This window comes from Thunnus albacares, chromosome 20 (genome assembly GCF_914725855.1).
Source record: "Thunnus albacares chromosome 20, fThuAlb1.1, whole genome shotgun sequence".
NCBI lineage: Eukaryota > Metazoa > Chordata > Actinopteri > Scombriformes > Scombridae > Thunnus > Thunnus albacares.
Genome location: NC_058125.1, coordinates 25,254,954 through 25,276,374, shown reverse-complemented (window position 1 = coordinate 25,276,374; position 21,421 = coordinate 25,254,954). Strand labels below are relative to the sequence as shown.

At 40.4% G+C, this 21,421-nt stretch overlaps 1 protein-coding gene across 7 annotated transcripts in view; it reads right to left on the bottom strand.

The window, feature by feature from the left end:
• baiap2b (BAR/IMD domain containing adaptor protein 2b) overlaps positions 1-21,421 on the bottom strand; it is a 91,328-nt gene that overhangs the window by 7,466 nt on the left and 62,441 nt on the right. For 2 of the 7 annotated variants that reach the window (XM_044338174.1, XM_044338176.1), the window contains 7 exons: positions 16,702-16,854; positions 11,425-11,661; positions 9,922-10,120; positions 7,999-8,200; positions 7,586-7,666; positions 7,064-7,232; positions 5,456-5,493 (listed from right to left, as the gene is read on the bottom strand). In XM_044338174.1, the coding sequence (XP_044194109.1) occupies positions 5,456-5,493; positions 7,064-7,232; positions 7,586-7,666; positions 7,999-8,200; positions 9,922-10,120; positions 11,425-11,661; positions 16,702-16,854 (1,079 nt within the window). Of the gene's footprint in view, positions 1-694; positions 3,427-5,455; positions 5,494-7,063; positions 7,233-7,585; positions 7,667-7,998; positions 8,201-9,921; positions 10,121-11,424; positions 11,662-16,701; positions 16,855-21,421 lie in introns of those variants that run through there. The other 5 variants (XM_044338178.1, XM_044338177.1, XM_044338180.1 and 2 more) reach the window with 5 other exon arrangements.

The following is a 21,421-nucleotide window of genomic DNA, read 5'->3' as shown; positions in this document are numbered from 1 at the left end:
GCCGAGAAAAGCGATTTAAAAATCCGAGACGTCATCCCAATGTAAAGTCTATGGGCCGAGCGTGAACTCGTGGGCGGAGCCAGCGGGGGAAACACTACTGCGCATATTCAGTGGGCCGCACAACGCGGAAGCAAAGCGGAGGCTAGAGACTTTTTTTGGCGTATGCGCCAGGCGAGCAAATTCCTATAGGACTGAATGGGCGCCATTTTTAGTCCGGTATCCAGCTCTTATAAAACATCCATGGGCGGGCTCCTCCCTATGTAGATATAAAGGGCTCATTCTAAGGTAACAAAAACACAACTATTCTTATTTTCAGGTGATCATACACTAATAAAAACATACTTATTATATATTATATAGTATTATATTCCATTTCTGCTGAGTCCGTTCTGCTAGATGCCACTAAATTCTACAAACTGCACCTTTAAACACCTCCAAACATTTCCAGGAAATCAGTATAAAATTAAGGGACGTGTAAAGTAAAGCGTTACCTAGATTATTCTAAAATAAAGATAATTGGGTTTACAGATCATAAAAACACATTTGGCCTTTGAAGACTAATTTGGAGACAAATTAAAAACATCTAACACACAAATAAATAACAAAGAAATAAAAATTCAAAGCCTGATTGTCTCACAGGATATAAACTTTCTTCTGGATAAAAAAAATAAACAAACAGAAACAACCAAACATGTCCAGCTGAATAAATTTATTTTATACTTTTTTAAAGTAGAAATTCACCATTTGAGATCATCAAATGTTACACTTCTTTGGCGCCCCCAAAGCATGCATATCCATAAACTCTCTGTACAACATTTTTTAAAGATTCTTTTACAACAAAACCCTTCAAAATAAAATCACATCAGTCGATGTAAGGAGTTATTTGGCCACAGGTGGGTGGTGTGCTATCTCTGCAGCGATGGCAGTCATACCTTGGACTTATTCTAGTGAAGAAAGAAGAAACACTGGCAGCTTCCAGTCGTTTGCACTCGACTTTTGTCTCTAAATTCATCAAAACAGAGATGGGAAAAAAAAAAAGGGGGAGGTTGGCAAAGCTGCGGGGGTAAAAAGATGAGCGTTCAGGTCACCGACACACACAAACGAACAGAGAGGAGAGGAAGAAGAGAGCGAAGAGAGACAGCAGACATATGCAGCAAGGACAACATTACTACAGTGCAAAAAAAAAAGTCCATCTTCAATTAAATCTGTTTCTGAAACAGATCAGATAAGTGACACTGCTAGAAAACCAGTGAAAACTTTTTAAACTCATTTGAATAAATCACCTTAAATAATTTGTAAAGACAGACGTTTTTTTTGCAGAGTAGGAGGCGTGGGAGAGGTTTTAAATTTTCACCTCCTCTCTTTGGTCAGCATTTGTATGAGATTTAGAAGCCGACAACATGAGAAAGACCAATTGATAGTGGGCTGTTGTTAGTGGACATCAGATGTCGACAGCAGGACAGTGGTTATTAGTAAAGACAGGCACTAACTGGACCGACATACAGACACATCAGCGTCTTTATTCAGCACAGAGAGAGAATCAGACAAACAGTTCTTTTTTTACCTCCAAAGAAACATGATGCCTTTTACTCATTGAGGTTGTTTTTTTTTTAAATCATAGCCTTTAATTGCAGAGACAACAGTACAAGAAGGCTGAATGAGGTTCCTCTCTCTCTCCCCCCCTCTCTCTCTTCAAGGCTGTGCTAGAAATGTCGACGCTTGATAAATGTGGCACAATGACGCCAATGTTTCATTAACACGACGCTGCCGATGCCTCATTTGATCCTTTGGATCCGTAAGTTCGTCAGCATATGTGTCATTAACAATCATTTACAAGTCTTAAGTTGCCATAAAAATATATAATTCATGTTAACCATTTAGTAAGAGGCACTACAATGTGTCCGAATGTTTTTTGTTTTATTTTAAAAAAAGGAGTTAAAAGGATTGAAAATGTAAAGCGATGTTTCTCCAAACAGCAGTACCAGTTGTCTTTTCTTTCATGCATGAACACTACTTAATCAAACTAGGGCTGCAACTATTTGATCATTTTCATTAGCATATTAAATTCTGCGAATTAGAAATCATTTAGTCTGTAAAATGTTGACTCATTTTAAAGATATTCAACTATATAAAACAGAGAATTTTCTTTTGAATTTGAGAAGCTGGAGTCAGCAAATGTTTGGCTTTTATTTTGGTGTAAATCGTCTGTTAATAGACGCGACTCGTAGCCTTGCGTGTCTCTCGGGGACGAGGGTTTAGTTGACCCCATTCAGCCTTGACATGATATTCACACACACACCACAACAGATAGTCAAAGGACCCCCCACCCCCCCCACCCCCCCAACGAGCACCTGGGTTTGTGTGTCTGAGCACAGTTTCCCTCCATAAAGAAGTTGGAGAAATTTCAAAGGCTGATACCAAAAAAAAACGTTACATTACGTTTGTTTACAGAAAGTCAGAAATATAGACTATTACTTTCATAAGGTGCGTTATTGTTTTTGTTTGTTTATGAACTGATTATAGATATACTGTATGACAAGCACTTCTGTATGGCACATATATGTACAGTAAACATTCCCGTAATATGTTCTCTCTGCTCTATAAGTTAAAACATTTACATTATTCACTACTCGTGATACATGGCCTCTTCTCTCAGAGGGATACAAAACCTCACAGCATGAAAAGGTAAAGTTACTGTTAGATACTGAAAGACCCAGTAAAAGTATTGATTGTAATGTTATTTCTTCTTTTTTTTAACATTATGAAAATCCTCTTTGGGATCAACATCATTAAATATTTACACCCTGACTTACAATTCCTTTTACATCGTCATTCCGATGGAGAGCGCTGACATTTGTGGAAATCAGGTTCCTTTGGGTGTGGGGGTGGGGGGGAGATATAACCCCCAGCGATATATATATATGTATATATATATAAAAGAAATGTACATGCATGAAAGACAAGCAAAAGATACATTTTCCTCAAAGAAAATGTCCATCACATTGATTTTGAGCGTTTGGATGGCACGGAGTCCGTTTTGTTCGGGTTTGGCTTCGCACCGAGGCTTCACCAGCGGCCCGGTGTGGCTACCGACCAGTTAGACAGCACAGGGAGCAGTGGGGAGGAGGAGGAGGAGGAGGAGGAGGAGGAGGGGTGAGAAGGAGAGGGGAAAAGATACAGACCCAAGCCTCTTCCTCGCATTGATTGATTGGCTCGGGATGGGGGGGAGTTTATTGCCGTTAGCAGGAGGTAAGGCAGCAGGGGGGAAAGGTGGGTGGAGGTAGGGGGTTTTCGGGAGAGGGGGGGGGGCGGGTTGGGTTGGTTGAGGGTCAGCGAGGTGCCTGTCCTATCGCATCATCTGGCTGAGTCTGTGCCTGTTTGTCTGTCTGTCCTCACACTGTCGATATCAGTTTGCCCTCTGTGGAACTGTGGACAAAGAGAGGGAGAGGCTTCCAGGTGGGCTGGCTCAGGAACAAACAGCAGCAAACACAACCAGGACACATGTGGAGGCAGAAACCACGTCTACCCGTCCAACACACAAGAAATAAACCACACAAGGCTGAGAGCTCCACTTGATCTGACCCTTCACTTCCTGCAATATGACGGCTGGTTTTTAAAATCAACTCTCTATATTTTTCTTATTGTCAACAAATGAACTGATCTACTGATGAGTATTGTTACACTGATATATTTTATTCCTCCTGTGCCGTTGTGGCTCCAAAAACTATTAAAAACACATGAATGAGTCACACCGCTGCACTGGCTGACATTTCTCTTCATCATGAAGAGTTTGGAGCCGTTTCTAAACAAACAAACGTGACCAAAGACTAATAACAGCGATCACGTTTTCCAGCTTGTTGTGCTGCATATCACAACTTTCTTGTGCTCGCCGGTCTGTCCTGATGTACCTGCACGCATGTCTTTACTGTGTGTTGATTCATGTTCTGTATGTCTGTGCTTCTGCCTCTTTATATTTCACTTAATGTCTAATAATGCAGCACAATGTTCTTTTATTCAGTCAATATTTCTATTAACATTAATATTTCCTTTTGCTTGCATGTCTTGTATTATGTGTTTCTGTGTCACATGTTTTAATTAGTACCTGACAATGTAGTATAATGCCCTGTATAATTTTGTTACTAACATTAATACTCTAAAACTTTTAATTATTGTTCTGCATGCTTATAAATGTTCTAAATAATAAAGATGTGCACTGCCACTGTTAAATAAACCAATAGATACAATAAAATAAAAACCATGTTTCTGCACATGCTCAGTAGGCATCTGCATTACACAGAACTACTCTCTGGAGACTGAAAACGTGACGCTGTTATTAGTCTTTGGAGCCGTTTCTAAACAAACTAACGAGACCAAAACTCTTCATGATGAAGGAACATGTCACCCAGTGCAGCGGTGTGACTCACTGACGTGTTTTTAATAGTTTTTGGACAACAACAGAGGAATAAGATATATCAGGCTTTGGATAAACACACAATACTTATAAGTAGATCAGTTCATTACTGGTTTGGCTCCAAACATGAGATTTGTTGACAATAAGACAAATATAGAAAATCAGCAGCCTGATCATTTAACTCTACATGAGGAGGGTTTGAAGCAGGGATTGGGTGGGTGGGTGCAGTTAGCAGGTGGAAGCGCTACTGGGAGCTGCATGGTGCATGGGGGGCAGTTAGCTGGGAGGTCAAAGCATGAGTGTTTTCATAAATTAAGGAACAAAAGAAAACTTAAAATCAACTTTAACTCCAGAAACCAAATGAACCAATAGCATGCCTTAAAATGTCATCTACTTTCACTTGTTTTTTTTAAAAAAAAAACAAACTAGAAACACTTATTTCTAAAAAGGTCCTGTTTGGGTTAAACCAGCCTTCTTCAGTAAATCACTATGCAGTACACACTGTATGATCATAGTATCTTATCAAACAAATGCAAACAGAACAGAATGGAAACATAAAGGAGCACAAAGAAAACAACACAAAACAAAAATGTGCTGTGTGTGTGTGTGTACTGTTGGTTTGTGTGTTTGCGGGTCTGAATTTTAGGTGTTTAGGCGTCATGAAAATGTCCCAATCCCTCAACTCTCCGTCTTCAACATGGTTTCAAGTCAGTTCTCATTAAGTTCAGTCAATTCATTCTTTTTTTTTTTCCCCATTAATGTGGAAAGGCCAATTATCAGCGCACTCTAGTCTTTGTCAGCGCTTGCCGACTCTCCGTTCGGCTCTGACAGCTGCTGCTTCTTTTAATCTGCAGCAAAGAGATTCACTAGAAACAAGGTCACAATTCCTCACTGGCTTCCCGCCCACAAACGCTGCGGAAAACACATATTTAATTTTTCTGATATTACTGCTTGAACTGACTGAACTGGAACTGAGTTGATTTTGGCAACAATATAAAATAATCAACATTAAAAAAAGGGTTAAACAGGTAAAGTAGTTCTTACCTTGTGGGGAAGCGAGGCTCATATTCTTCAACTCCCTGCTGTAAAGACAAAATAAACAAGACAGGAGAGATTTAGTCTTGTAATTTAATCTGATTTAACATAATAAAATAGTTGTTCAAACTGTCAGTAGAAAGTTGCAATAACCAACAGGAGTCAGCAGATGGCAGCAGAGAGACACAGTAGATGAGACACTGCAGCATCTCTTGAACTGTATGACTACAAACCTGACATGATGTCTTTTATTAACCCGACTAGTGACCAGTGTGGACAGAAACCAGCCTCATTAGCACTACTGGACTAATATCTCTCCATCTCTGTCTGAGGTTATACAGTAACCATTCAAACCAATTCTGGCTGTTATTCAGTTGACAGATAACCAATATGATCTGATGTGTTTTGTAACATTATTGACATAATTCTATTAAACTGGAAGCAGAAGAACCCACCAACCCACTTAGTCTTGTTGAATGATGGAATATAAAAAAACATTTCATTTGTTCTGGCAACCTTTTATCGACTATCTCAACAAGTTAAGATCATGATCTGCTGTTGAACGGATCATCCTCTTTTCACTCTCTGTAAAAAGTATGTTTAAGTACGTCTTTATATAATTGTGTGTATGTTTTTTTGTACAACATATTGTACCAAAACCCCCTCCTTGTAAAATCTCTAGTTTAATACCTTATAGCTCTTTGGTTTTTATTGTCTAATCTGCCTGTTAATTAGCATTAATTTGGTAATTTGTGGGTCAAAAGACCTTTAAATGTTATATTATGTTAAATATGTTAAAATAGCATTTAAAGCATTTAAATGTCTTGATGTTTTTTGACCTGCAAATCATAAAATCAGTGTTTACTATGTGACCGAAGCATTTCAGACACTTTCATGTGCACATACTGTAAAAGATGTTTCCGTCCCTAAATGCAGTGACGCAGAAAGAACAGTTTAAGTTGTTACACGACTGCTGAGCGATTAAGCGTCGCCCACATGTATCATTCCAGGTGAGGCGTAGGAGGAAGGCCGTGGCTGATGGAGAAAGGGTTCAGCGTTGCGGAAGTCTACTCCTGATTTTGCCTTTTGAAAAATTAACCCCCTCTCCTGCATCCACTCCCACCACCACAGCTGCCTTCTCTCGATTTCTTTCAGTCGGCTGGGCGAACCCTCACTCTGTTACCGACTGATGCCTGTCACAAGCACTTCCCTCAGAGACAGAGGCAGCCAAGCGCAGAGGTAGACTCCTCCAATCTGCCACGTTTTACACTCGACCCTCTGTGAGCAGGAACGTGTGAAGTGAAGGAGAACTGATCTCCGCGTTTATATAAGCTAATGTAGCAGAGCGTTCTCTCCGCGCGCTGTGGCACAGGAGAACTCCCAGTGCCGATATTGGAACAGACAGCCAGTCAAAGAAAAGCTATTCCTGTACTGGACCTACATCTCCCTCGCATGTAGTGAAAAGCTTTCTCCAAACTTTCTCACACAGACAAACGCAGATCTTTGCCAGGTTTCGCGCGACAGCTCAGCTACTGTGTCACGTGTATACCCGTGTGTCGGAAGATGCCAGTGTGTGTGTTTGTGTGTGCTTGTTTTGCAGCCCCCCCCCCCCCTCACCTGTGAGAAGCCTGGAACCGCTACGCTGTAGGGGCGTTGTTGTCTGCCATGCAGCGCAGCAGCGCTCTGTGCCGCCATACGTTGGTGGATGCCGTAATCAGGCATGGGGAGAGCCATGTCTTCTCTCTCTAGAAGGTTGCCCGTGCTGCTGCTTTTCCCGTGATGGAGGCTGGAAACACACAGAAAATGAGGAAACTGTAAACATGTTTTCCCACCCGCCCCCCCCCCACCACCACCACCGAGGCAATTCCTCCTGAGCCAATCAGGGACAAATATGTTAGTTTGTTTATGGGGAAGATCTGCAGGGGAGCAATCAGTAGGTTGTTGCTTTTTAAAGTGCTTTCATGATTAATTTTTAAATTTTCATTGTTTTCAAGTTTAATCAAAATCCAATCAGAGGTCAATATTCCCCCAAAACAGATGACAGAAACAGTTTGATTACACAAACCAATAATCAAGAGGCTCATGTGTTGTAATGTAATGACTTATATTAAGAACAAAAGTAAAAGAACAAACACCTACTTGTGTACTCGAAGTTGCCTCATGGAGTCGCCTTCACCGTCGGCGATCACCCTGGTGTAGGAGAAAGGAAACCAGCCACGCCTGGAAAAAGGTGAAGGGGTGGGAAACCAGATATTAAAAACTAATAAACTAACTATTATGTACCAAATACTGAAGATTTGATGAACTCTGTAGGGGTGTTGTAATCATAGACAATCTGTTTAGGCAGGAATGGTAAAAAAAAATGTGCTTTATACATATAAATTGGTGGCATCTACACCAAAAACTACTCACTGCTTCCTTTGCTAATGGTCTTACATTCCACTGAATGTAACTAAAATCTGTTAAATGGTGTTTGAGCAAAGCTAAGTATCAGACAGTCAGACTGAAAACACTATGCAATCCTCAGAGAAGGCAAATAAGACATTTCTTACATCCTTGTCTTCTCGTTCTCTCCGTAGTGCCACCCGTCGCGGGCTTCGGGGACCAGCAGGGTTATCACGTCGCCCTCGGTGAAGCTGAGCAGGGTGCTGTTGTCGCCGGCTGCGTGGGAGAAGATGGCCTGGACACGGGTTCTCCCGTTCCTCTCCAGCCCCGCCGCCATGGAGCTGGACCGGGGCAGCGTACGGGTCTCCACTGGTAGAGATAACATGATGAGTGGTGTAAAAACATGTCTGTCTATACAGTGTTTCCCCTATAATCATACAGGCCTGGTGGGCCACCGGGCCAACGAGAACCCCCACCAGTCAAATATCCATCCATTCGGAAATCAATAATCATATGTGTTTGGGAGCCTCTGTGCGACGCTGTTCCGAAACGTGAGTCAACCTCTCTGTGTCGTTGTCTGGGAAACTCTTGATGTGATGCGAGTACCACTGCCATCAGAGTCCCTTTAAGTTACTGCAGAGCGAGCGTGTATAGGATCAAGGTTAGCTAACGTGAGCATGGCACCACCTAAAGAGAAAAAGCTCGGAGAAACAAATATATATCAAAGACACACAGGTCTACATCTCCTCCAAACCTGCCCCCCCCACCACCTGCCTTGAGCTGAACGGCAATAAAACCGAGGCCCTGCTCATCGGCTCCAAATCCACCCTCACCAAATCCCGACTCGCTCCAGGTCCACCCATCATTGTCGATGGATTCCCTGTATCCTTTGCCCCCCCCCCCCAAATCAAGAGCCTCGGCGTCATTCTGGACAGACTCCGTCCATCACTTTCCCAATCCAGTACCGAGATCCTGGTTCACTCATTTGTCACATCCCGCATCGACTACTGCAACGCCCTCCTCATCGGACTCATCAACAGACTGCAAATGATTCTGAACTCGGCGGCCCGGATCATCACCCCTGTTCTCATCCAACTTCACTGGCTTCCTGTACAATACCACATCCACTACGAAAACCTCCTCCTCACCTATAAAGCTCTCCACAACCTAGCCCCGACTTACCTCCAGGACCACCTTCACCCTCCCGCACCCTCCGCTCAACCTCTACCGGACTCTTATCCATCCCCCACGTCACACCTCAGTACCATGGGTGCCCGAGCCTTCAGCTGCTCAGCACTCAGTCTGTACTCCGCCCCCCCCCCCACATATACGACATTTAAGTCCCACCTCAAAACTCACCTGTTAAAACTGGCATACTCTCTATAACTGGACACTGTGCACCTCACCTGTTTTAATGCTGATGTTTTGTTTTAATTGATGTTTTTTTTTTAATTCTTTTATGCTTTTATTTCTTGTAAGGTGACCTTGGGTGACTTGAAAGGCGCCTCCATTTCTCCAAAACTCTAAAGTCAAGTAAAAATACAGATGGGGAAGAAGTGAGAAGGGCAGCTTATTAAGTCATCTTCTCCTTGTGACCACTTTGTTTTAAGTCTTGAATATACCAAGCAAACAAAACATTTGAATGCAAATATAAATTGCAGACCGCCTGCTGCGCCACCTGACCGAAGCTGACCGCATGAACACGCCGTCCCACGTGCCTCGTCTCCTGAAAAAAGATTCTATGGGAAACACTGTATACTTCAGCTTCTGCAACAGGCATTTACTGGTTCCATAACAGAGCTGCTTTCTCTTTTGTAATTTTGAATGATTCACTTTTTTATGAAACTTCCTCTTGTCCTACATCGTGTTTTACAAATTTCATAACACAAAGCCATTAATTGTTAATATTAAATATCAAAATGAGGACTATAAAGTTCCCGGAGTGATACAATATCCACTTAAAAAAACCTCTTTCATAACTGCCCCTATTAAATGTTTCTTACAGTTTGCAGCCTTCATCCTACCAATTCCCTTGAAAGAGAATAAATTTAGAGCGTAGTTGAACATCAGTGCGCAGCGTGTGATCTTACTCAGTGTGGTCTTGCTCTTGGCAGGGGCGACCTTGCGAACAGGCAGGGTGTTGGAGTAGACTTCATGCCGCTGGGTCTGCGGAGAGACTTTACCCTGCGCCACCTTGCCCTCCATCCACTGCTGGTAGTCTTCTCCTCCGTGGGCGCCGGCCGTGCCGTTCATCACCGACATCCCTCCTTCCACGCCTCCCATCAGCCTCTGCAGAGAGGCGGCGACGACATTTGCATAAAGGCAATTAAAAACACAGAGTCTCTTTCACGTTACATAACATCCTGCAGCTCATCAATAATAATAATGAGGTGGAAAAGTGGATCTGGGTCATGAAATGCTGATTAATGAAAAGACTACATTTGAGTGCACGTTTGTTTAAAGATAAGCATATGGAATGACTGCTGGGAGAACGAGAAGACTTTCAAAGTGTGTTTTTTAATCTGGGAACATAAAAACGCCACCGAGGCTGCAGCATGACTTTTAATTAGCAGCTCGGGCCAGAATGAGGCAGCGTTTCATGTAAATCTTGGATGTTTTTCCTCAGTAAGTCGGTCGGCAGGAGGATGAGGCAGGGTGTTAAAAGAGCCTGAGGAATTTACAGTAAGTGTCCTCAGTGCAACAAGCTAATTAGCATGGATCGCTAACGATTTCATTTGCATTCATGAGAGTTTTCTGAGGATGCGTTGAGGGCTCATATGACGCACCTGTTATATATCCAGAGGCAACAGCCCCCGACACACTCCAGGGTCTTATTAAAGGTCTCGATAGCTGCTTACAACATCTTATCTGTGGGTGTCTATCTTTGTGAGGGCCCATTTGAGTTTTAGAGCTTGATTGTGACAATATTTTGAGGGATTAAGACAGTTTTAGGGTTTAAAGAGGACATATTCTGCACATGTCCAGGTCTATATTTACATTCTGGGGCTCTACTGGAATATCTTTGCATGAATTACTGTTAAAAAACTGCTTATTTTTCTTATACTGGCTTTTTATGCAGCCCCTCAGTTCAGCCTCTGTCTGACACAGGCCGTTTTAGCTTCTGTCTCTTTAAGGCCTGCCTCCTGATGAGCCCTCTGTTCTGATTGGTCAGCTTTCAGGAAGCTTCTCACGGCTCCGGAAGGCTACGTAAACAAACAGCGGTAGTCGGATTTTACTTCTTTTTCTCTTTCTTTCTTTAAAAAGGTTAACTTTTCAAATCCATCCTTACATGTTTAAGCAAACAATCCGTGGAACAACATTAGCAACAAAGCTACGGAGCAGATGGGGAAGTAGGGATAACTTAAATAAATGAAGCGATCACAATATGCTAAAGCCCTGACTTTTGACTTGAAGGCAGCATTTTTGGTTCATGTTTAACACCCGACATTATAACAGTATAAAAATCACAAAGCGCATAATATGGCCTCTTTAAGCTTATAATTAGGTTCAGGTTAAGATACATACAAGACTCACAAACACAACACAAACCCGGCGATGATGAATAATGATTTTAGAGCAGTAGAGGAACCGACCTGCTGTCCCATGCCCCCGCTGGCTCTGAGGACTGCCAGCTCTGGAGGCACCGGCAGGGGTTTAGCACCGGGGATGGGCTCAGAGATGGGCATGCCGGGGTGATGAGCACCGGGAACCATGGCGCCTGCTGCACCGCTCATCTGCTGGGCCAGGAACATGGCACGATCCGGTAGTTTGTTGGGCTCAGCACACGCCTGCTGCCACACCGGGATCTTCTGGGATAAAAGCTCCTTCCCCTGGAAGACATAGAGATACGAGGCGGGTTGAGGTTGCAGTACTGTTAGGTTTGGCTGATTTGCTGATATGTTGGGCACATTTAGACTCTTTTTTTTAAATTTAAGATATGTGATTTCATCCTGATCAAAGCTACAGAAAACCTGCAATGGAATTCTTAATTTTTCATCTTTATTTCTTATTCACATTTATCTGTTCCAAAGAAATCTGTCAGCTGAATCCTCTGAATGTGTTTTTACAGAACATGTAAAGATTTATTCTAATTATGTGAATTCAGAAATGCAAATTGTTCTAATTTACAAATCCTTTAGATCTGCACCGAAATGAATCACATGTTCTTGGCACTAAATTACACAGACATCTGTTAACTAGTTTCTGAGACATCCTGCCAACAAGAAAAACAACAAAAGGATTTCAATATACAAATCTTCCTGAGGTGATGCTGCGTTTGCATGTATAGAAGACGTTAAGTATAGATGACTGACAGTACAGCTGAAAGGGGAGGAGAGGGGGGAATCATACAGTAGATGTTGGCCACAAGAGGGATGAGAGGCAGCGTAGATGGAGATATATGAATCCTCTTCACGAATGCGCTCAGAGAAGCCGACTTACATTTCCTCCATACATTATACAGTGCAGCAATTACATAAAGAGACTCCTCGTTTGCATTCATCGCCAGAGAATAAGTGAGGGGCGTCCTGAATCCATGAATATCATCAGATACACAGTGAGGAGACTCTGCAGCTCAAACAGTTTTAACTTAGAGGATCAACACAGTGTGGTTCCAAAAGGTTGTCTGGCCCCGCTGAGTGTTATGTGGGCTCGTCGGAGTGTCAGATGTGTCAGGTTGTGGGTGGGATGACCGAAGAAATTAGCACATATCTGTATATGAAAGTACAGTGAAAACAAAGTCATGCTAACAGAGTGAGCATCGTGTTACTGGAAAGTCATGTTTAAAAAGATGATTTCTCTGCCACGTTCTTGTTTCTCGTGGTTATGAATTTTCACAACAGGCTGTTGTGTTTAAAACATAAAATCCTAGAAAAGTCATTTAATCACATATAAAATGAACATGTAACAAATAGGGTGAGATAATAATAAACCTTCCTTTGTCTCAATAATCCCCATATTTAGCATTTATAAGAAGTATACAAACATTTAATAAATGCTTTATAATGTAGTCATAGGCAGATATAAATGTTTATTTATGTATTTGTCATCAACTACAACTCCTCCTGTGGAAACCCGTAAGTGGAGGCTGCTGTATAAACAGATAATAAATGACAGTACAGTAAAACACAGTTATGAGAAGCTGAAATTGCCGACAAATGCTGTGCATGAATAAACCCTTAAAATGTGCTTATATCTGCTTATAACTACATTACTGTGTGTTATAAACCATTTAAACACCACTAGTGCTTCCTTCCTGTGGATAACTGGATTAATGTGTGTTGTGTTCAGATTGTCTTTCTGCCGGTGGAAGTGATGAGTCACAGTGACCTCAGTTATCTCTGTCAGGTGGCTCAGGTAGAGCGTCGGTGGTCGGCGCCTTTATAGGTGTGATGTTAAAATCGACAGGCAGACATTCTGTCTTCCTGTTCGTCAACCACCGCACAGAAGAGCCGCTCTCTTACACAGCTTTTGGGGGATTTGCCAATTTGTGAAAAGTAAGTGAAGAGAGCTTGGAGACCAAAATCAGCAACAGTTTATCAGAGATTATGTTGAGAGAGAGAGGAGGTGACCGGCACAGTCTGAAGTACACTGTTCTTAGTACTGACTTCGCATCAGTTAGCAAAGTGTTACAGAAGGTTTTTACTTCCTAATCTGCTATTAGAAGTTTATAAAAACTATGCTGACTACACTTGTAGCTGTTTAAAATACCCCAAATATACATAACAACAACCTAGTGACACCCTTGCAACCAAATAATAACCAAATAAGGTGAAAATATTTAGCAGCACCATAACAGCCATGTACCTCCAACCTAGCAACACCCTGGTAACCAACTAACAACAACCTAGTAACACCCTGGTAACCATCTAACAACAACCTAGTGACACCCTGGTAACCACCTAACAACAACCTAGCAACACCCTGGTAACCAACTAACAACAACCTAGTAACACCCTGGTAACCATCTAACAACAACCTAGTGACACCCTGGTAACCACCTAACAACAACCTAGCAACACCCTGGTAACCACCTAACAACAACCTAGCAACACCCTGGTAACCATCTAATAACAACCTAGTGACACCCTAGCAACCTCCACGAATATGGTGAAAATATTTAGCAGCACCATAACAGCCATGTACCCCCAACCTAGCAACACCCTGGTAACCATCTAACAACAACCTAGTGACACCCTGGTAACCACCTAACAACAACCTAGCAACACCCTGGTAACCATCTAATAACAACCTAGTGACACCCTAGCAACCTCCACGAATATGGTGAAAATATTTAGCAGCACCATATCAGCCATGTACCCCCAACCTAGCAACACCCTGGTAACCATCTAACAACAACCTAGTGACACCCTGGTAACCACCTAACAACAACCTAGCAACACCCTGGTAACCATCTAATAACAACCTAGTGACACCCTAGCAACCTCCACGAATATGGTGAAAATATTTAGCAGCACCATATCAGCCATGTACCCCCAACCTAGCAACACCCTGGTAACCATCTAACAACAACCTAGTGACACCCTGGTAACCATCTAACAACAACCTAGCAACACCCTGGTAACCATCTAACAACAACCTAGTGACACCCTGGTAACCTCCATGAATATGGAGAAAATATTTAGCAACCTCCTGTCAGTGTGTCCACAGACATGTTGCTCAGGCAGCAACAACTGGAGCTGCAAATATTAGTTGATCTACAGATAATTAATCAGCAACTATTAAGTAAAAATGTCAAATATTTGCTGGTTGCAGTTTCTCAAATGTCAGAATTTGAAGCTTTTCTCTGTCATACATGATAGTAAACTTCATATCTTTGGGTCGTTTTATAGACAGTCTGCAGATTAATCGATGATGAAAACGAGTGTTAGTTGCAGCCTTTGCAAGAACACTTATTTTATGGTTTGGCCTTTTGTATCCAACACTTTTTAATTCAAGATTAGAGCTGCAAATAACGATTATTTACATTATAAGTAAATCTGCGGATTCTCACCATTACTTGATTAATCGTTTAATCCATAAAATGGTGTTGTGTGGTGATGTGTTCCAGTTTTATTTGACCAACATTTGAAACCCCAAAGACGTCCAGTTTGCCATCATATATAACAAAGAAGAGCAGAGCCAGAAAGCTTTTTGCTTGAAAAAAAAAACAGTTGCAGCTCTTTTCATGACTCAACTGTGCTTCATAACCGAGTTAAAGACTAATTCAATCTTTTTCTTCTGTTCATCACATCAGCAGTTTGTGTCCTGTGCTTCCTGCCTCCGTCCATCAATCACTCGCTCAGACACTTTCACTCCTACACTCACACAGTCTGAACAAAGTGTTCTTGCAGAAGTAGGTAATTCTCTCCCCTGCTGCCCCCCCTCCCCCCGCTTCATTCTCCTCCTCACCCACTCACCCTCCACCTTTTCATCATCATCTCTCTCTCTCTCTCTTATCAGTTTCCTGGATAAAACTCCAACCGGTGAAGACTTGACATGACATGAAAAGACAAGATCTCACAGCACAGGAGGTGATTTTCTGAATAAAATGGATCAATATCTGCACAAGTAGTTCATGTAGTACTTTTAAATGTGTTTGATGTACAGCAGAGGGTTTTTTTTTTTTTGCATGTCAGGTTTATATAAGATTATAAAAAACAACTGTTAGATAACTTCATGTTGGAAAGACAAGACTGCTCCATTTATTGAGCAGATATCTTATTCTCTTCTCTTAGATAAGCCGTCATTGGAAAACAAGAACTGTGGACGTACTTTCAAAGATTTTTAGTCACTGTTTATCTTTTATTTGGAAAATGCGAAATGCAAAAAAAGACAATAAATAGAATATTGTTTAATGGACTTTTTGTAAAGACATCATTTTGACTTGTGCATAACTGAAATGCTGTTATATATAGGTTGGTGGATGATGAAATATATGGACTGCATTGTTTGTGGCATCTACTGTTGGATGAAATGGAAAATAATAATAAAAAATATATATTACATAACTTTATTGTCACATGACTAACATGTACATGTTGCATACCTGTATATCTGATTCTCTGCTATTGCAATAAGTTATTTTACTTATAACTTATTAGAAGTTTTAACTAATTTAATCACCTTTAACAAAAAGATACTGTTTTTTTTTAAAACCGTCACAACTGTACAAGCCGCCATTTTTAAAGCTTAAATAAAACAAGAGTTGATATCCAAAAATTTCACCCAATAAGCAATTTTTTAGCTCAAAAGATGCCAAGATGTCGAGGTTAAAACTGGACTAAATATGATGTAAAAGTTCACGTTTATGACTGTAATGTTCAGCTACACACACACACAGTGAAATATAGTCACTCCACCTCTACTTTGGAGGAAAAACTAACATGACAAACCCAAAATTAAAACAGCTGTAGCTCCTGAACCACACTGACTGTATGCATAAATAAGGCCTCGCCGGAAAGGAAAACTTCCCTAAGTTACTAGTGAAAATGTCAGAAACGCTCTGGATGATACAGAAACAGAGCAGAAGGTCTTTGAAGTCAGTAAGAACAGAGGGAAAAAAAACATATCTGTCTGTTACTTTGTCTGTAAAGGTCGAGGACAGACAGTACAGAGCTGTAAATGAAATACCAGTGAATACCTGCGCACAGTCTGACACTTCTATCCTGTTTTTGTCATGAAAAGGTTCAGGTGCATTTCCAAAATAAGGGCGTTTGGAGACTCGTTATTGTGATAAACCACCAGGTTTTCCTGATTATGGCAAAACTACAAAAATCACTAAATCAGTGCTTCACATGTGCAGATACTTTAGATGTCGACAGACGTGCAGGTAGGGAGAAATGTTGGCGACTGAGGCCGTTCCTTCTCACCTTGGTGTGGTAGGCGCCGCCGTTCTTGGCCACGGCGCACTGACGGTCCACCAGGAAGCAGTACCTCCTCCTCTCCTCGGACAGAGCGTTCTTGTAGCCCTCGGCGATGTAGTTGTCCAGCTCGCTCTGCTTGTTGCTGATGGCCTCCACGTACTAGGGAGAGACAGGAAGGAAGGAAGGAAGCGGATGAAAAAACTTAGCAACACCTCATTAAAAAGGTGTCAAGAGTCGGATGCCACAACCTGAAGTTTAGAAGCAATTAATGAGGCAAAATGACGTCAAAGCGATCTGATTTGAAGAATTAAAGCATTTAAAAAAAAGACATTTCAAAAAATTCAACAGCAACATCTTTTCCCAGAAAAAAAAATACTGATTTCTCTGGATAATCTAGAGATCTCTGACTTCAGTAGACATTAAACAGCATAACTGCTGACATTTTAATGGATTTTTTTTATGTGCAAAAACTAAAATCAGACATCACACATCACAATCATGACATATAAAGAAAAAAAAAAAAAGCAGACAAATTGTCCTTTTATGTGCCAAACTGAAAATGGAAAATGTCACAGTGCATCAGAGCTGGAAAACAAGAATTACAGCCAAAGAAGTCAAGACCCTCAGACTGTTTGATTATACAGGCGTCTATTATGTGATCATAATAATAGTCGCCGTTGTCTTTCTGACATCAACACCTCCCTTCATCCACTTCATCCACATCCGTCGTCACCTTCACGCGCACACAAAGGCAAAAAGGTGTAAATCTAGCGTGATCCCGACATTAGTTCACTTATATAACCGACAGCATCAGAAGACAAGCTGGCGTGTGAGGTGTGTGTGTTTTCTGCACCGTCATACTCGACCGACTGACTGACTGACTGGCTGGTCAAACTGAGCTGCTGCTAAAGTCTCCAAGCTGTGATGAGTTATGATTTTAAATGAGGCGTTAAGTTAATGCTGCTAATGCTCTGCCATAATCACCATCACGCATTAAGCGTCACCAGACGTGCTAATTAGGTAATTCATTAAGCTAATTGATACATTTATTAGCGGATATTTCGGCCTTAACAACATAATTCTCTTCATATAATAATGGAAGCTATTAAAAGAAGCCAAACTGCAGTTTTCTGATTATATATAAATCACAGATATTCTTATAACTGATAATTAAAAATGTAGGTCAGTGTTTACTATCGCTGCTAAAAATATTAATATTAATAACAGTGTGTTAGTCTGTGTATTTAAACTTCTTATTCTGTGTTTTCAGTCTTGGTTAAGGGTCTGTCTCCTCATATAAGGTCAGATACTTCCTTTAATTAGGGCGGCAACTAACGAGTATTTTCATTCATGATTAGGTGAAAAATGGTGAAAAATGACTAATGACTGTTTCCCACAAGGCCCAGAATGACATCTGCAAATGTTTTCTGTTGTGAAACCAGAGAATATTCACATTTGAGAAGCTGGAATTAGAGAATTTAGATTCTTTTTAGTCATTGAAAGTGAAAAAAAAAAAAATCGACTAATCGACTGATGGTTGTTAACCTTTATTATGAAATCTGTTTTTTGTGGCAGGAAGGAAGTTGAAGTAGTTTCAACAAAATCAGCTTTTCCTTGTTGATGTGTTCGTTTCTGGAGTAAAAACACTCAAAACACACACACACATACACACACACAGTATAATAATAAGTCAATATGCTATAAATGAGTTTGCACCATGACTTATATATATATATATATATATCTGCCATGATGGAGGGACATGAAACGCTTCAGAGAGACAAAGAGACTAAATAAAGCCTCCCTTTGAAATGTGAACACAGCGCTCCACAGGCTGAGAGATTTAATTAAAAGATCATCCATAGATTTAAAAAAGGGAGGGAAACACAGAAATGTCACTTTTTTTTTAGGGCGTTACGTAACCTAATGTGTAGAAAACCGCATTAAGGGTTGGACGCTCAGAGCTCGTTAGTGGCCTTGATGATATCATTCACTTTTTTTTTTCTCTTGTTTTCAAAGAAAAATCTACTTTTAAGAGTCAATAATAGATTAAAATGCTGTATTTTTAATTCAGGCAAATAGAGGGATCATCATAGTTGGGCTGCAGTTAACGATTATTTTCCTTTTCCAATTATTCTTATGATTATTTTCTCGATTAATCGATTAGTTTTTTGGTCAGAGAAAGGTGAAAAATGTTTCCAGAATATATTCACATTTGAGAAACTACAACTGGAGAATTTTGTGTTTTTTTATTTAAAAAAAAAGACTTAAAATGATTAATCAGTTATCAAATTAGTTGTTGATTAATTGTCTGTCAATAGCCTGATCGATAAATCGACTAATCATGGCAGCTCTGCATCATTTTACATACTACATTTTAAATAAATCTAACACGTCATGATAAAGGATCCATTATGGCTCTGACATTAATATTCACAGGAAGTTCATAGTAAATGAGCGAGATAGTTTACGATGACAAAAAATATTAGTTTCATAATAAATACTAAATAAATAAATTGTTGCAGCGTGTTGAGAATATAGTTTTGTGTAAAAGCTGCTACTTGTTAGGCTTTTATTTATTTTATTTTAAATCAGGTGCTTTAGAAAAGATTAACATAAGATGCTGGAATAAAAGATCATTTCCTGTGTTTCAAAACCTTTTCAAAACAGACTTTCCATAAACTTTACTGAACTGCACCTCTGCATTAACCCCTCGCTGTCCTCCGTCTCTTCAGGCAGAGCGAGACGACGTCCCGCCACCCATCGACTGTCGGTCACGTCTCTGTAATGAGCCTAATTGCTCATGATTGACAAGGAAGATGAGATGACACCCGACACTTAATCTCATCTTTTCACTCCTCCACCTGTACAGACTGATTACAGAGAGATGAGGTGAAATATATATTATTTATATATGGAAGCTCGTTAGTGCTGAACACAGGGTTGATTTCTAGATAACGACTCTATAAATGTACTTTGACTAAACTTGATGGTCCAGTGAAGAAAACTTGATATTCATATTAGGTCAAATCAAAACTACTTCCAGGTTATTTAGATTATTTGTCAAAATTAAGAGAATTAATTAGTGAATTAAAGCTGTTTTCGTTATGACAAATTCTTCTATGTGATGCTTTAATTACTGAAAGCTTTTATTTATAATTTATTCCTGTGTGTAAACTCTCTCTTCTTTCACATTTAGCTAATTTCAAACATATTTTTACACACATTTGTTTTTCTTCAAACAAGTTTGAATCTGAATCGATTTTTAGGAGAATTTAATCACTTATAGGGCTGCAACTAACAATTAATCTGTTACCTATAAAGATATTCAGTTTACTGTCATAGAAGACTAAAGAAACCAGAAAATATTCACATTTAAGAAGCTTTTTGTATTTATTCTTTTTAAAAAATGACTTAAAACGACTGATTCTCAAAACAGTTGGCGTTTTATTTCCTGTCAGTTGGCTAATCAGTTAATCAGCAGGTCTAATCACTGATTGATTCCTTAATGCATTTTCTGTTAGTTTGAAGTTTTGACCTGTGATTTAGGGCATTTTATCACATTACAGTCTCAAAGTTTCACTGGTGGGAATCGCTGTTGATTTGCTGATGTGCCAGACGGAGGAGCCGCAGCGTCACACCTCCTACAATCTTTAAAACCTGTCATCATCATCATCATCTCTTATTCCAGTGTTTGACCCCCTGAACCCTTATCTGGAAGGAGCAACATGCAACCGGAAGAGCGAAGGAAATCATCAGCCTGAACATGGTCATTTGGGAGGAGAAGAACAATCTCTGAGAGGTGAAGATGGTCCTTCATGTGGGCGAACAATGACTGCAAACGCACTGATCACCCACAGTGAAATATATATATATATATAAACACTGTGACAAGCCAAAGTGGCAGCAGCAGAGGAAGATGAAGGCTATTTATGAGTCATAAGAAACCGTGGAGGTGGAGAGGCTTTCAGGTAGCCTACAAAAACACACAGCGAGCGACCGTGTTGATCAGGTAGAGAATGTCGTTATTCTGAGGTCACGGCCTCCGTGACGGAGCTGTCAATCATCTGTGACTGACAGGCGGCGGTGAGAACGTGTGCATTTTACAGATAATACAGACTCTCTAAGTCTTCATGATTATTGGTCTTGAAACGCCCTTTGAGCTCCGTCAGCGAAACAAAACACTGAACATCTAAAGAAGCAGAAGCGGTCAAATCTGTATCTTTAGCCTCAAGCGTTCCTGACGTCTTCCTCCTCACCTGGAATCAGGTAGATACAATATCTGCAACCCCAACACTGAATCATGTTTCTATGTTTCTTTTTGAGTCTATATAATGCTTTTTAATCTTGAGTGTTTTAAGTGCTTGGGTGCTTGAATTTGCACTTTGCAACCCTCATTTTGAAAAGTTCTGTATAAATAAATATTCTTCTTCTTCTTCCATAAAACATCAAGAAACAGTGAAATATGCCCAAAAGCAGAGTTTAAGGCGTCAACTTCAAATATTGCTTTTGTTCCAACCAACAGTCCAAAGCTCAGAGATATTAAAAGAAATGAAAGGCAGCCGACCAATCACAATGTTTGGTTATAAAACCCTGCAATTTAATGGCATGGACCAAAATAAATGTCAGTTTAAAGCAAGTAAAGAAGTTAACAAAGAAATGTATGTAAATAAGTGTAAGTATAAGTAGTAAGTCGTAAAAGTAATTCAAAGTAAGCATAAGTATA